Raw genomic sequence first — 17173 nt, 5'->3', positions numbered from 1 at the left:
ATTACAAGGATTGATAATCCTGGAGGTCCCTTCAATCCCTCTCTTGATTATGTAGACAACTCAACTGGATATTAGAGTCTCTGATGAGCAGCGGTAGTGAGGGATGAGAACAGAGTGCACTGCTCGCTCAAATCAGAGATTTATAATCTTTTTCTGTGACTTCATGCCAGGAGGAAATATCTTCTCTCGGTCTTCACTGGATTTGAAGTTAACTGTTGTTATCCTTTACCAACTTAATACCTTTATGCATTGCTTTGGATGGCAGATTGGGCTTATGAACACATAGGCTATTCTTATGCGTGCAATGTGACTGTAATTTTCCTTCCTTCTTGACAGTTATTAATTCTACCTTTTGCAGGAAATCCCAGTTGAAACTGCAATATGTCTAAGTATCACTACTTTCTTTTTTTATTTTTTTTAAAGTTCTCAATAAATAACTCAAGCTCACATACTGCCTTGTCTTAAAAAATGAGTATAGCAATTTGAAAACAACACAGTCATGAAGAAAATACCTTAACTAGCTTTCTATTTAAGTTGCAAACTCATATTACAATCATAGAATCATAGAATTGTTTAGGTTGGAAAAGACCTTTAAGATCATGAAGTCCAACCATTAACCCACCACTGCCAAGTCCACCGCTAAACCATGTCCCTGAACACCACGTCTACACGTCTTTTAAATACCTCCAGGGATGGAGACTCAACCACTTCCCTGGGCAGCCTGTTAATATATGTACTTTCTAGTTAAGTCTCCAAGTAATATTAAAACCCAAGTAAGTGCCTTATATTAGCACTGGTAAACAGTCGTGGTATCAATTATGTTTCTTTATGTGATTCCTACTGGGTTTCCATAATATTGTTAATAAGCTATTGTATGAAACTTGCATTTGCATGCAAGAAGGTTAGAAGGGCACACCCTATCAAACTTTACACAACTTCAAATATGTGATTAAATACTTTCATTTTCAAGGGGACACAGGCATTTGAAGGTAAGAGAAAGTGTAGAAAACATTGTCTACTGGTATTTTCTAAAAATCCTCAGAGATTATCCCTTTTAACATAGTTATGAAAAGTTTACTTTCAATAGGATTTTTGCTAGGTGGAAAAAAAAAGGGAAAATAGTCTTAACATGCTTTATGGCTCTGTTGACATCTCTAATGTATCTATTGTTCCTTTTTGCATGCTTTCTTTAAAGATTTGTTGAAGTGTCTCAAAGTATGTTGCAAAATCATGAATTCATTTTAAAAATAAATAAAATTCTGTCTAAGCCAATTGATATCTTGTGATATGCTTGTATGTCCTACTTTTTCATAAGTACATTCTGCTAATGCTTTACTTTTGACCGTAATAGTTCTTTTTACAATCTAGTTATAGTGTGTTACACAATGGTATTAAAACTCTTCTGAGATACTCTGTATGAAGTTTGAATTATTCAGTAGCAATTAAAACATCTAGACACGTCTTTCAAAAATAGAAGTAAAAGATAAACACAAAATACAAATTTTCAACTTCTATAGCTGAACAGTTGTGTCTGCTTCTGACAACTCTAAATGAGAGAAGGAAGCTTCTTATATTTTTTATTTTAGTTAATTATTTAGTTTATTTTTATATTTTAGTTAAAGAAGTAGCAACATAACAATATACGCTATTGTCTTTTTTTTTTAGCATCTTTTCTACACAGTAACAGTTAACAGCATAAAATGATTATACTTGCACCTGCTATCATTTCACTTTCTTGCGTGATGTAAATATATCTGCGGATTTAGGGAGGAGATTTTTTTTTCATGGATTGCTTTCTTTGTGGACTTGCACGCAATACTAGAAAAACCCTCTTTCTCTACTAAAAGACTATGGGAAGTAGATTTGTTATAATCTCAAAGATAACTGTTCGGTTTAGACTCAAGTTATCCCATAGATCTGTGATAGCAAGACTATGGGTCTGAGAAACAAAAATTAGGAATGGAAATTTTATTTAATTTATTGTTTATCATAACTAGTTGGGCTTTGAATCAGATCTTTTTTCCTTAAAATAAAAAAATCATATGTTTAAGTACTGCATATTGTGGGGTTTATTTTTTTCTTCTTCTTTTTTTTCCAGATCTGAACTATTCTCCTCTCCTTTACACAACTGAATGCACAAATTAAAATTTATACTAAGTATTCTAGGACTCAAAATATTCAGATTATTTTTAAGATTACCTGATGGAGAGATCTTAATTCTCCAGAGAGTGGTTGTTGGTTTTTGGAAAGACCTGATATGTTGCAAAGTTACAGAAAATGTTATGTAAAGTTTTCGAGATGTGAGAAGAACAGAATTTATATTGATGCTCAAATACCAGTATTCTTGCAGCTTAACTGAAAACTAACTTTTCATTGTAGAGATTTTATAAAAAAACCTTTTTGGAATGCAGAAGTACGTCTAGAGGCATGCAAGTATGAATGGGTACGGCAAAGTACTATATTTTACAGAAAGAAAAACTTATGTAGATTATGTTGTTGTATTGTCCACATATCTAAAAATATTTATTAGTTTGTACTTTTAAACTTAGCATTCACATCATGTAGACAATTGCCTCCTTTATTGTTTATTGGATTGTGGAAGTGTAGTATATTATTTTATTGAGAGCGCATGCAGATTAAAATACTGTCTTTTATCAGTCTGCCAGGTATGTGTTTTATATTCCTTTTTTGGTATGTGGTCATTTATTCTGGGAAGCAGTATGTAAATAAGCGTTTTATTTTTTATTCCATATACCGTAGATAGGTGGAAATTTTATTTCGTTGGGTCACTTGCATGCTCATTGAAAGAGAACTAACGAACTTGATAAACTGCCAAAGGAAAAACCATTCCAACACTGTGAATCATGTTGATAAAATGTGAACTCTGAGTCCCAATGTTAGCTTACTCTGTCAGAGGTACAAATGAAAAAGTAATTTAAAATCTTGAACATATTCCATTTTACGTTAAGATAGTGAAGTATGTTCAATAACTGTTAATGTTCACAGTGAAGAATTCACATAAAATTTTCATGGAACCGAAGCTTACTCATCCATTTTAATATGAGATGTATTATAGCAGGATGACTTCTGTGATTTATTACCTTTGCCAGTTGTTTAGAAAAAAGTATGCCCTTGTGTGTATCTTCTCTTCAGCTTCATTCTTTGATCCACACTTACAGAACCCGAAGGACTGCAGCAAAGCTAAGAAACTTGTGTGTAATATCAACAAAGGCTGTGGCTATGGTTGTCAACTTCATCATGTAGTCTACTGCTTCATGATCGCTTATGGCACTCAGCGAACACTCATTTTAGAGTCTCAGAATTGGCGCTATGCTACCGGTGGCTGGGAGACTGTATTTAGACCTGTAAGCGAGACATGTACTGACAGATCAGGTACCACCACTGGACACTGGTCAGGTACGACTTAATAACTCAAATCATTTCTCCTTGTTTTTTGCAGCTTCATTCACGTAGAACTATTTTTGTACCTCTTTCTTTAGTGTTATGTGGAGCATAGTAACTATGACTGCAGTTGTATACATAAGCATCTTTTAAATCTTATTTTTTTATTGTATCCAAAAAAACACCTTAAGATACCTCTGCTTTGACAGAGTTTTTTAGTACAAAATTTTTGTATTTCAGTTTTAAATTATAATTCTTCAGCAGTTTGCCACTGTGTTATGTGTGAGATATTAATCCAGTTTTTTATGGGAAGAGAGTATTAAATAGACGTTGTTGTTGGTAAACTTTAAAACAATAAAGCATGTTTCAAATACAAAGCACAAGAAATAGAAAGAAAATGTTATCCAGTAGTCATTCACACCCCAACAAAATAATGAAATAATTGAAATTAATTTTACTGTAAACTGAACTGACTCGAAATTCAGGTTGTAAAAACTGTGGCAATGTTACATATCTCTTTATTTGTAGATTGGTAAGTTGGTCCGTTCTTAGACTAGGCTGAACAATTTTGCTGGAATAACTAGATGAGCATTCCTGTTTGGAGGATCAGATAGCTTTGTCTCAGTAAACAGCATTCATTTTAATGGAATTGTCGCAGTCAGCAGCTTGAAGAGTTATTACATCTGCATGGTTTTATAGTTTATGTATTTAAAACATTTTTCAGGTATTTCTCAGCATTGAGTAGTTATACAGCACAGCTGGAGATGGCTGGCAAAATATGCTAACTTTTTGCTCTCAGTCTATGATAAATATTAGAAGAATTGTTTTAAATGCAATTTCTGTACAGATAATTTCTATGTGAATAATTATCAGCTTTCTAAAACAGATTTTATTGACTGCTCCTCTTTTGTTAGGCATACTTTTTTTTCCTAAGTCTGTAACTGGTATTACAGTAGCAGTTTCTAAATGTTACAGTGAATGCAGGGAAGACACAGTTGATCAAAAAGAATACAACTGACTGTTCTTACCCAAGACTAGGTAAATTTAGTGATGTGTCTTCATTGATAAAAGGAGATTGTTGGAAAAAACATAATTAAATAATTGGGTTAGAGAGAGGTAGAATGTTAGTTTTAATAATATTTTGTATTATTGACAATTATAGTCCACCTAATTATTGGATGAGTAGATAAGCTAACAATGGGTAGAGAATGAGCTAAGCTATGGACAAAAACAACTTAGAGTGGGAAACAGTAAGGGAGATACTGTACCACTTCTCAGGCTATAGCTGTTTTATTTATCAGCACTGATGCAAATTTTGATTGTTAGCATGTGGCACGTTAATCTTATCCCAGAAAGGAAATTTGGCTTCATAACTCTCTGCTTAAGGCCAGATAAGAAGGGCTGATTCTTTTTATTACATATGTTAATTATGCCTACAGACTCAAGAACAGACTCCAGAATTTCTTTCCAGTATGTCCTGAAGGATGTATTTGCCAGTAACAGCAGTGACTTGGATTTCATTGGAACATTTGAAAATTTGTGAGGATTTTCAGTAGACAATGTAAGAGACAATGCATTGATGAGACGTTATTTTAACACAGAGTTTTCTCATTAGAACTGCAAGAGCTACAGCATGACTTTTGCAGACCAGTACTTATCCCAGTGCCATAGAGGCAATATACATTTTGTCCAGATTAGCAAGCAGGGCTGCTCAAGTCTGGGTAGACAAACTGGTTTGCCACTGACCGTCTTCATTCTTCCTGTTAGGTTGGCTACCCCTGATACACAGATTTTGGATGGTGTCTAGTTACATGCAGGGAAGAATGGCCAAATTTCCCTGTCATCAGAGACTGTAACCTGTACCCTAGAATTACAAAAAGTATTCCCTTCCTTAATTTCTGATAGGTACAGGTTTACACTGTGTTTCAGGAGAGTTCTGAAACAAGACACGGGGCTTGGGAATTAACATCAGTGCTGAGGGGAGAAGAAAAATTGTAGATTTTCATTCCTTCACTTCATCTGTCTTTCTGTCCTTGAAATGGTGTAACATGTGGCCAGTCCCGTAGCCACAGGGAAAAATTGTGTGTTCTGACAAGTGTCTCAGATTTCAGTTGCCATTTCATAGTGATTGTACCTCTCATAGTTTCTCAAATTATTTAAGCCCTCAAGCCAGTTTTAGGTAGAACTGGTGCCTTTCAAGGATTTCTAGTTTTATATAGTGGAATTGTCTGTATCTTCAACAGTTGTACTACTTTGAATGATTGTTTTATAGTCATTTTACTTCCTACTGAAAATTCTTGGGTGTTGTGTTGTATGTATGTTTGTTGGGTTTTTTTGAGCCGTGTGTTGTTTTGTTAGTTTCATTTGTGTTCTTTTTTTCTTTCCAGAGAATCAGTAACATTTCTTATTCATGTTGGATCTAATAGTACTTGAAGATCTTTGTTATCTGGGTGATTAGAATTTTAGTGAGGAAGTATGCCGTGGAGGATATGTAGAGAAAGGAGAATTGCCTATGCAGTGGACAATTCAGCCCAGGGCCTGTTTGAGTCCAGTCATAACAAGAATTAAACTGCAGAAATTTCCTTGATCCAACACATTGTATGTGTGTAAGTGTCAACCAGACCTCATAGTTTCCTCTGTTGTGTCTGTGGAAAAGGTGTTACAAATATTTTTCTACTTCAAAATATTTCTCCAATTAGCTGTTTGTAACTTCTTAGAAGGTTCGGATACGATAACCTAGCTGAATTCAGAGGAAGGCAGGGTAAAATCTTCCAGGGATCTGTAGTTTAGGATGAAATGAAGAACGGTACTTGCCTTTCCAAAGCAAGCACGTCTCTAGTTCAGTAAGCTAGTCTTTTGTGTTCTGTGGATGGTAAAGTACATTTCCAAGTCCTTATTTTAGATACCATGCCAAGAACAATGCTGATTAAAAGCAAAACCTTTTCATCATGAATATAGCCAAACAAGCTCCCTAGAGAGGGTGTGCAGTCTCCATCGTTGGGGGCTTTCAAGACCTGTCTGGCTGAAGCCCTGAGCATCCTGTTCTGATCTCATGGCTGAGCCTGCTTTGAGCAGAAGTTTGGAGTTGATGCCCTCTTGACCTATAAACTGTGTGATCTGGACAAACGTAGTAAACAAGTTCAACTGGGGAAGTGTTGATTATTACTGATAATAAGCTGGTCTTTTATCCTAATGAACTGGCACAGTCCAGAACCAGCTGCTTGAGAAGAAGATGAAAGTACAACAGCAGACAAGTTAAGGGGTAAGCTTTGTCAAAGAGAAAATTCTACAAAAGTTCGGTTCCTCCTGTTTCAGTTACACATATGAATTTTAATAGATGCAGGTGAATCTCATATCTTTCTCCATGTGGTTGATAGTCAGAACATATCAAAATTTTCAGCCTTCTCAAAAGGACACTGCATAGCCTGTGCATACGGAATCTTAAAGAATTTAACTATTAAAGTCTAAGAGATCTCAAATTAACTTATTCAGATTTACAAAATCAGTTTACAGATTGGAGTGTAAACATACTTGTGTGTTTATGTGTTGAAACAACATTTACACATTGAAATAACATGTGTTCTTCAAAGCTTCAAGATGCTACAAAGCTTTTCTTTGAAAATTCTGGTGGTTTTTGTGAACAATAATTTTTTCCAACAACTGATTCTTAGAAATGCATGAAAGCTTTATAAAAATATGTAGAAATGGAAAATTGACATAAGCTTCAGCTGAAGGTTTCAATTCATGTTTGGCAAAGTTAGCAACTGAAACTGCCATCAGGGCCTGGTTCTGGGCAGACTGCTCTGTGTGACCCCAGAATTTAGTTGCAGGAAGTTTTGTGAGCCTTGCATTTAGCATAATATGCTGTAAAACAGTGCTTTGGAGCACTTATACACACATGACTTAAAAAGAAAATCTGAAAAGAAATAATGAAAATCTGTTAAAATAGATAATGATTTCCTGCAATATGGGCTTTTGCTGATGAAAGTAGAAATAATGTTTCCTTTTGGCTCCCTACAGTTTTTCTTTTTTAAAATAGTTTCTAGATCAGGATGAATAGTTCGAAGGCTGAACTCATGCGATATCTTGATGTGGTAAATTTTAAAAAAAATTAATGAATGCCACTGATTTGAATGTTGATGTTCTAGAGATAGAAGACATTCAGCTATGAAGGACAATCTTTCTAAGGTTAGCCTACTGGATAGCTGCATGCACTATAAACTGTGTTAAATTCTAATCTTCTGCAATGTCATGATCAGTGAGGAAGAATGATACTGACAATTGATCTCTTTCAGTAACTTCAGTGTGGCTTCAGTAGGAAACTTCACTGGGTATGTAAGTGCCAGTAAATTTGAAAGACACTCTATATTACTGAAGATTCTTTGTTTTTTATGTCTTTCTAAATGTATATAGATTTTGATTTCCTTCTTTCTCTCTCTCTCTCTCTCTCTCTCTCTCTCTCTCTCTCTCTTTTTTTTGTTTAATATTCCCTGTACCTCTACAGGGACAAATGAGTCTGAAATTCTTAACTGTAATTAAAAACAGTTCATCTGCAAAACAACACCTTCAATAATTTTTTCCCTACAACTTATGAAATCAGCATGGAATTTTCTAGATTTGTCAAAATAAATGTTTAAAAATGCATTGGAATTTATAAATTTCCATTTCTCATAAAATAATTTCTCCTACATAGTGTACTTACTATGCTGTTTTCGTGGGTTTTTAATAAAAGTTGTTTTTTGAGTATGTATAAAAATATTCATAGAAGGGAATGCAATTAAACGTTCTGTTATCATTGCAATATGGTAAAACAGGGTAGGTCTCTTTATCAGTTTTTACTTGCTGATTTATGATGTTCTGGTGGCCTTCTCCAATAATACACTAAATGGGAAAAGAAAGATTAAAAGAAAGATTAAGAGAAAGGACAGATTAATATACTGTTAGAGGTTATTTCTGCATTACATGGTGGGGAATGAAGGGATGCGGAGGTAAAGAAGCCATCTACATGTTTTATGTAACACTGTGTGCTCCTTCTCATAAGGCCTGCATAGCAGTAAGATGAAAGATAACTTGAAAAAGGAAGCCTGAAACTAGGTTTCCTGCATTTACATCTGAGTATTGACTTTGCTGCCTTTAGCCAGGGCTTGATGAATTAATACTTTTAAGGCAGGGTTACCCAGAGGGGAAAAAATGGCAGAGCTCTTCATTTGGTCATAGTGCCAGCTTTTAAATATACATTGAACTATAATCTTAAAATATGAATTAACTAATATGTGTATATGTATAATTCACAAAAGAAGATACTGTGGGTACACAAAATTAGTTTTTAATTTATTAAAGCCATTCAGGCAACAGTAATCAAAAGGACTAAATGAAAATTGCAAACTCAAACCATAGAAAGTTCTGCAGAATTAATTGCAATAAATAAAAAAGTTCCCTTTCATGAACTAGTTCTTCCTTGACAGAAGGTTTTTTACATAAATCAGATGAATATTTAGTATTAGCCTAGAAAGGGCTTCAACTTGCATACAACTGTATGGATCATATTTTGCTCCTATACCTCTTTTCTTTATAAACTCCTGCTGAAAAAATGGATCCATTTCTATTTCTACTTCTTAGTATCTTTTTTATACACTGATTTTCATTATTTACATTTTTTCCAAGCAAATTTATGTTATTGTGGAGCATACTGGGGAATGGTGATTTGAGAGACAACAGCCATCTCTCTTGTATTTTCCCTTAGTTTCCATTGCGTTAATCTTGAAATAGAGCTACTGATATTGCCTAGATTTTTTTGTTGTGAAGGTGCTTTGTAAGATGCTCTATATGAAGATACTTGTGTATGTAAACATGAAAATATATTTAGAAAGTGGTAACTCTTAAAAGGGCCTTAGGATTCTAATGAAGTAAGTCTGAGTTTTCAGAGCAATGCAGTGGACAGCAAAGTGTGATCCTTATGTCTAAGTGGAGGGTTATTGAATAGTAGCAAGAAGTTATTTTCAACTTGCAGTGTAATGACTAGGCTGCAGCACACTGTGTAATTTTGTTATCTAGCCTTCAGAATGGATATTGATAAATATGAAAGGATTCTCAGAAAGAACTACACAGATTCAAGGCCAGAAAAATTTGCTTTACAGTGAGAGATTAAAGAACATAATTCAATTTAAAAATTAAGCAAGTTTTAAAAGCTGGTCCTGCCACATTTTATAGGCATTTATGGAAAAAATCTATACTTTTAGACAAAAGCATGCAACTGGACAATTCAGGTTGGAAATAAGGTCTGTTTTTTTGCAGAAAGATTGGCTGACTACTGTAATAATTTATTCAGGGGATATGGTAGATTCTCCATCAGTAAGTCTTCATTTCATTAAGATTCTATGTGTTACAGAATCACAGAATCCCAGGTTGGAAGGGACCTCAGGGATCATCTAGTCCAACCTTTCTAGGAAGAGCACAGTCTAGACAAGACGGCCCAGCACCCTCTCCAGACGACTCTTGAAGGTGCCCAATGTGGCCGAGCCAATCCCTTCCCTGGGGAGATTATTCCAATGGTGACTGTCCTCAGTGTGAAAAATTTCCCTCTGGTGTCCAAACGGAATCTCCCCAAGAGCAACTTGTGTCCATTCCCCCTTGTCCTCTCTTCTTGAAAGCTGTGCATTATCTCCCTTTCAGTGTTAATATTTTGCGCGTGTGGCATAGAAGGTTATTGTGATTTCAGTGACCCCACTGAAACTGCGGCCTGTATACAGTAAACATGCTAGGATGAGGAAGTCTGAATAGAGCCATCAGCAACTCAGTAGCTGTGCCTTGGATGAGCACAGAGTAATTTGTTTTAAACAGTCCTTTACCTGCTGTTGCTCAAGAGATTGGAACAGCAGAAAAACAAAACGGAAAAATAAGTTGACACATTTTTTAAAATGTGTATTTTACTTTTTTGCACAAGGGGAGTCCATCCATGAAAAGAACCACCAGGCTTAACTAAAGAGTTAGATGTTGTCTTTGAGCACATGGAATCCTTTTTCACTTTCAAATACCAGATCAGTGCTTAACTTTATGAATGGAGCTGTTAGTGGAATAAAAGAAGCAAAGTCTTAGAGACAAATGGAAATCAAATTCATTTAACCAGCTTATCATACAGTGAAGGAAAACACTTTACATAGAGAGATGACATGGAAGGGGAGAGAGATTGTTTTGTGTTATTGAGCCTACTTTGCTGTGCATGTCTTTGAGGTCATTGCAAATCTCCTGTCAAGTTAAAGATGGTTATAAATTCTGGAAAAAGATCTTTTCTAATGGTTGAAAATTCACTTCAACTTTAAAGTGCTTTGGAACATTTTTAAACCTTCTTCTGATTAGAAGCCTGAGTCAAAAATATTCTGAGTGTATAATATTCAGAAATAAAAATGAAATTGATAGAGGTGAATTCAAAATCACACAAGGCATAATGAGGCAAAGATTTCAGTATATTTGAAAAGCAATTACATTCTTTCCTAGTAGGAGTTATATGTTATGAAATACAAATAAAAGGAATTGCCTTTTTTTTTTTTAATTGACATATGCGTATGCTAATGTTATCACCAGCAGACCAGGTAAAAGTACTGTATGTCTTTTCCAGTTTCACCACTTCTCAAGTTAAGAATTATGTATGCAATGTTTTTAATCCTTGCAAATCATGATTTAGTATTGCTTTTCATGAAATGGACATCCTTTATAAAACATAAGCTGATGCTTTCTGGATCTCTGAGAAACTCCTGTAGCTTTAAAAGTAATTTAAAAGACCAGTTGTAATCCTGTTTTGTAGAGAAGACTAGCTTTTTCCTGCTATGACTTGTTTCTCAGTAATTTTTATTCACATAGAAAACAGTTTCTGGAAAGGTAAGTTCTTCTCATATATGTGAAAAAAAGATCTTCAGAATAGTATAAAGAAAGTTCTATTTGGAAGATACCTGGTAACACAATTGAACTCAGTTACAACATCAATGTGAAACAAAAAGAAAATGTAAATATATTCCTGTTTTTTTTCACTTTGTCCTTAATTAAAAAGGTTTTAGTTAAACAGATCATGTGCCCATTGGAGAAGAGTCCAGCCTTTCTTTAGCCCTAAAATAAGTTAAATTGTAGTCCAAAAGTACATTGTTTATTTTAAGTATTTTTAAATACTTGCCATAGCTTTTTGCTTGTTATCAAAATGTGGCTGTCCAAAACTAGAAAAAAAGTACTTAAAGGTCATCTTGAGAATATTTTAGTTGTTGTCATAGCTGCATTTATATAATATAGGTCATTGTTTGAAAATTGGAAAATGGTGTCTATAATTATTGTTTCTGTTACAGAAGCTCCTAAAAGCCTTGTTGCAACAGGTGTTTACCAGGGAGATAGTATTATAGACTGTAAAGTCTTCCAATCAGAATTAGGACCAATAAGATAGACGCAGCAGAAGATATTGGTATAGTGGGTAATTTTATACTTAGTGAAATCTACATGAAGGCATTTAACTCTTGGTGTAATTTTTAAATACAGTATACAGCAAAGTTATTTGTAGTTACAATCCCATCTTGTGGTTTAGTTAGAAGATACTTTTGAAAATAATTTCTATACTGGTGGGAAGTAGGATGAAGTAGTAAAACACAGAAGCAAGTTTTGAAAAAGAACAGCATTGTTCTGTTCAGAGACCTGAGAATCAAAAAGAAATCTTCAGAAGGACTTCTGGTTTGGAGGGGCTACAGTCAAAAGGAGTAGAAGTGTCATGGACAGAAAATGCCTGGATGATGTCACAACATTTACTTAAATGCTGTATCAACACACAGGTATTAATTATCTCCTTAAAAATTCATAATGACCTGGGTGTTTCTCAACTTGTCCTTTATATGTTATTATTTGCTGTGTCAGCTTTATATATGTTTCCATCTGTTAAAAACATCATGCCATTTAAAAAATGGACTAGACTCTAAAACCAGAAATACATATAGCAAGATGCTTCTGGGATGTGAATTTCTTACCTCTGCAGGGAAGATTACGTTGTACCTGTCAAGTCTTGCCCATGTCAGTTTTTTAGATATGAACAGAGTAGAATTTCAGGAATACAATATGTCCTGTAAAAAAGAAAACATAAAAATGTAGTGTTTTGTATTATTATTGGTACTCTCTTCAGTTGTTGCAGCCTGTACTACAGTTACAGCACTTCACCACTTTGTACTGTTTTTAGGCTGTCATCTACATCGCTGCACTCATTAGCCTTTGTCCCCCATTATGTTTTATGTTAAAATTCACTTTGTGGCCTCCTCTGGTTCATATTTTGTCCATTTAGGAAATCTTCTAAGACTGAGGATAATTTTCCAGCAAACTTTATGGTCAGCATTGCAATTAGGATCACTCTGTCCTTAAAACCCCATCCCTGTTTTCATCTACTTATGGGAGGAAACACTAGGAGGATAAAGGAGAAAACAAGATTAGAACTGAAACATATTTTACTCCATGATGGCACTGTGTCTGGAAGAATATTGCTGAATTAACAGGATAAACAGAACTTTAATGTTATGTAGCACCCATTTGTTAGAGTAAGCTTGATATGTAATGAATATTACCAGTTGTAGTTAGCTAATTATTTGTGGATAGAAACAGTGGTTGAAAGATTTTGTTTTTAGCTATGGGTCTACAGTGTAACTGTTCAGGAAGTCAGGTGTGCTTTTGGAAATTGTATTTCGTTGAAGAATGCAATTTTAAAATTGTTGTTATTATTTACATTAACTTTTTAGAAAAATTGTAGATAAATCATTAGAACCTATTTTCCCTTATCTGCTATTACACAAATCCTGGGACAAATCTCAAAAACATGGGTATTTTGTTTGCAAATGCCCTTAGCTCCTGTAAGAAACAGTAATGGTTTTAAGTTTCTATTAGTGTGTAAATTAATAATACTTTATTACAGTAGTAGTTTTGGAGAAAACTTTGCTATTTATATGTGAGTTATATTGGTTTTTTATTGATTCTTCCATTACATTTTCCCCTTCTTTTCTTTGGAAAATACAGAACTCTGTCTTCTGATGACACACCACTTGAAAATGGCATACATGCTATGAGCGAAGACCAGAAAAATTTCCTTCTCCATTATTGTAGGGTTATACTCTTGGTTTCCCCCCTTTTGTTAGTAGACCGTACGAACTAGAATGTGTCCCTGTTTCTCTCCGTTTCTTTCAGATACACTGTTAAGGTGAAGTGTGCTCCCCTGCTATGAATTTCCAACAGCACAGCAGTTTTATCCTCTGCTCTTTTATTTATGGCTAACTAAAATGTCTTTTTGTCTACATTCACCTTGAGGGTTGTGTTCCATCTGGACTTACATATGAAGGTATTTTTACTAATTCATTGAAAACAGAGTCTTCCAAGTGTTCAAACTGGAAGAAGACAAGACTGGGAGCTCAAGTTATAAACCACTAGTTCAAAAAGACAGTAGATGTCTTGTCTAATTAGGGAGCCCTTCTCCACTAGGTGCCTGGACAGACGACTCTGAATATTAAGCTCCATTCTCATGACCTTTTGAAAACTTTTAGGTCTCCTAAAATATTGTCTTGGGTTTTGCATGCTTATACATGCTTATTACAGGCCATATGCATCAGCCAATTAGCATATGCATGCCAGAGATCAGTCCCTCCAGACAAGTCCATGCAGCTGTTAAAGGATTATTATAAAAGTTGTTTATCTTCTGTTCCAGAAAAGAAAACCTAATATTCAAATCAAGTATTTGGAAGTATTTTCAGGTATACGGTAATTAACATTAGACTGAAATAGAGAATAAGATCCAGTGGAATTGTTTCAATTCAAATCCAAAATTAGTTTTCGTCAATATTGCTGCAAAGATATTCTCTATATGTTTTCCTAAGTTATTTCAGCTATCTTTTATGTAAGATCTTACTTTTAAATCATCAACTGTGACTGCTGTTTGCATGAATTACTAAACCTGGATAACATGGCAGAAACCCTTTGCATTTATAAAAGTGTATTTGTCTTTGCAAAGACATTTTTTTAAATGTTTTCTGGTCGCCAGGTAGCTGGAGCTTTTCTTAAGCAGGTACCACTTTGATGTAGGCTGTTTAGATGAAATGGGACATTGTTCAGAAGCAGTTTGAATATCTAAAGATAAAAGGAAAAATAAATTACTAGTAAGCTTCTTGATTTCTACTTAGTTTGGCAGTCCACTGAAAATGCCTTCACTGACTGTTACATGAAGGTAATTTGTGCAACCGTACACTTCATCTGTAAACTTTCCAGCTGGCATGCTGGGTATCTGAACAGTTGAGGAAGGGAAATTTCTCTACTTTTTAATGTTCTCTCAAAGTGACATGACAATGGCCATAAAAACTTCTAATAAATGATTAGGAGTTTTCAACAGAATGAAACAGAAATAAAGGTCTTTATATAATGAAGCTCACCTGAGCTTACTAAAAAAGGAATGGAGGCCCTAACGGCATCAGTAGATGGTACTGCTTTAGTTTTGTTAGGAGATGTAGCTATTTCAGATGCAGAAATTGATACATTCAGTTCATGCTTTCATTTAGGTCCAAGAGGGAGAACTTTAATTGAAATCTCATTACTTATTAGGACAGTTAAGAACACGCTTTGTGTTGTGGTTTTGACTATGGGTAGGATTTTCAAAGAACCAGAATGACATGGGAAAATACACACTCTTTGAAGTCAGCGGAACTTGGGTTACAAAGACATGTTGGTAGTTCACAGGCTCTGGAAGTTAGGGTTTTTGCTGGTGCAGAAATAAGACTGCCATCAAAGTTTTCTTTTTTTTGAGGGGAGCTGATAAAATAGTATCTTTGGCAGAAAGTTATTTTAGCCAAGTTTCTTGTGAGAACAAAGGTTTTGTCATCAAGCTGTACCTTTGTATCTACTCCTTTGTTTATCCTAACTTAGTCCCAGTTCTGAGTATTGGATGAATTTTGGCCAAATTTGACTGAAAGAAATAGGTCTTGTTAACTCAAAAGTCCTCAAAACAGAGAGCCTCTGTGTGTGTGTACAGCCACTGAAGTTAATGTTCAGACCTACCAGCAAGTGAGCAGTGGTGGCTGACTGATCACAGATGTCACTTTCCAACAGGGAAACAGTACAGAGTGGTAAGAGACACTGGGAGTATGTGAGGGGAGTTGCAAGGGTTGTGCAAGAGAGGAGAGGAAAGGTTGCAGAAAAAAAGCCTTGGGAGTGCTCGGTTGAGAAAAGTAATGGAAGATATGTTGGCATGTTTGAAAACACGTTGGTTTGTTCCCTCCTGAAGCTATCAGCCTCTGAGGTGACAAATGGGACAACACTACCCATATGGCATATAAAACCTGAAAAAAAAAAAGTATAAACTGTATTTTCAGTTTCTTTAAAACTGAATTGCGCCAGATTTATTCCATACCTGCCTGCCTTGAAAGGCTTGATTAGATAAAGGATCATTTAAAAAATTAAGTGGAACACTAGTGAGAAAGTAATCAGAAACAAAGTTCAAAAGCTTTGTTTATTTTTAATACAAAACAAAATCTTAGAGAAAAAAAAACAAATTGGCAGTAAGATTTTCGGGTTGTAGAGCTTAGTTAAGTAGAGCTGTGATTAGTCTATGCAAACTGATACAAGCTTAAATAAGTCAATATCATAAAAACACAAAAGCAATTAAGCTATTCAATTTTTATTTTAATTTATTCAGTTTATTGGAGTTTATTGTTATACACAAAAGAAATTGAAGTTCTCATTTACACAACAGGATGAATTTTGAAACAATAGGAGAATTAATGAAATGCTCAAACAGGTTTTTCAGTTAACGCTAACTAATAGTATTGTTATTTGAAACGAGGTTGACATTTTGCGCTGAAAAGTAATGAACACCCAACAAAAATGCACATCCACATGCAGGTCTAAGGCAATGTGCAGAGGGCAGGAGGTAAGGTAAGGTAAAGTAAAATAACATAATTCCAAAGGTTGTTTTGAGCCAAACCAACATTTTTCACACTTCCAATAAGTTTATATGAAAGCTACAAATAGCAAAAGTCTCTAAATGGCCTTTGAATTAGGAGGACAAAGATCAAATTTGAAAAGTAGAGAGTAAGATTATGCCAAACCTCGAAAAATTAAATAACTCCTGTGAGCTGTAAAGTAAGCAATTAAGGCACATTGGGGTATTGCAGGGAAACAAAGTAATGCTTTTTATAACACACAGAGCTCATTTCAGTATTTAAAAAGTAATCAGTGGAACTCCTGGAAATTAAAACTGTATTACTGACCTGTTAGTGATGAACATATTTTAAAAAATGGTGATAAATGGGAACTAGGTGGTGCGACTGGCATGGGTCATCTAAATAAAAATCAGTTTCTTTACAAGTCCGTGATTTTCCTTCAGATTATGTTGTTTACCAATAGTGCAGTACTTTATGACTATTTCAAAAACACTTGATCTTTTAATTACTCAGTGAATTAAAACTGATTAAGTTGCAGAACTTTGGAGGACAAATCACAGAATCACAGACTGGTAGGAGTTGGAAGGGACCTCTGGAGATCACCTTGTCCAACCCCCCTGCTTGAGCAGGTTCACCTAGAGCAGGGGGCACAGGACTGTGTCCAGGCAGGTTTATTATTTAGTTTAGTTTAATTATTAGGTTAATCCAAATTGAGAAATATCACCTGGAATCACATGAAATTTACACAAGCTATTAATAGAATTATAGAGGCAAATTTTGGCAACTGTAAAAGCAAAATAAATCACATGGGAAGAAGTAGCTTAAAGTATTGCTGAAAT

The 17173-nt window shown here is 34.7% G+C and overlaps 1 protein-coding gene across 4 annotated transcripts in view; it reads left to right on the top strand.

Moving 5' to 3' along the window:
* The window catches only part of FUT8 (fucosyltransferase 8), a 130184-nt gene that overhangs the window by 94677 nt on the left and 18334 nt on the right, over positions 1 to 17173 (top strand). For all 4 annotated transcript variants that reach the window (XM_075105351.1, XM_075105349.1, XM_075105352.1 and 1 more), the window contains one exon: positions 3180 to 3417. In XM_075105351.1, the coding sequence (XP_074961452.1) occupies positions 3180 to 3417 (238 nt within the window). The remainder of the gene's footprint in view (positions 1 to 3179; positions 3418 to 17173) is intronic.

This window comes from Phalacrocorax aristotelis, chromosome 10, assembly GCF_949628215.1.
Source record: "Phalacrocorax aristotelis chromosome 10, bGulAri2.1, whole genome shotgun sequence".
Lineage (NCBI taxonomy): Eukaryota > Metazoa > Chordata > Aves > Suliformes > Phalacrocoracidae > Phalacrocorax > Phalacrocorax aristotelis.
Note: the sequence above shows the minus strand (reverse complement) of the source record. Positions and strands in the feature narration are given on the sequence as shown.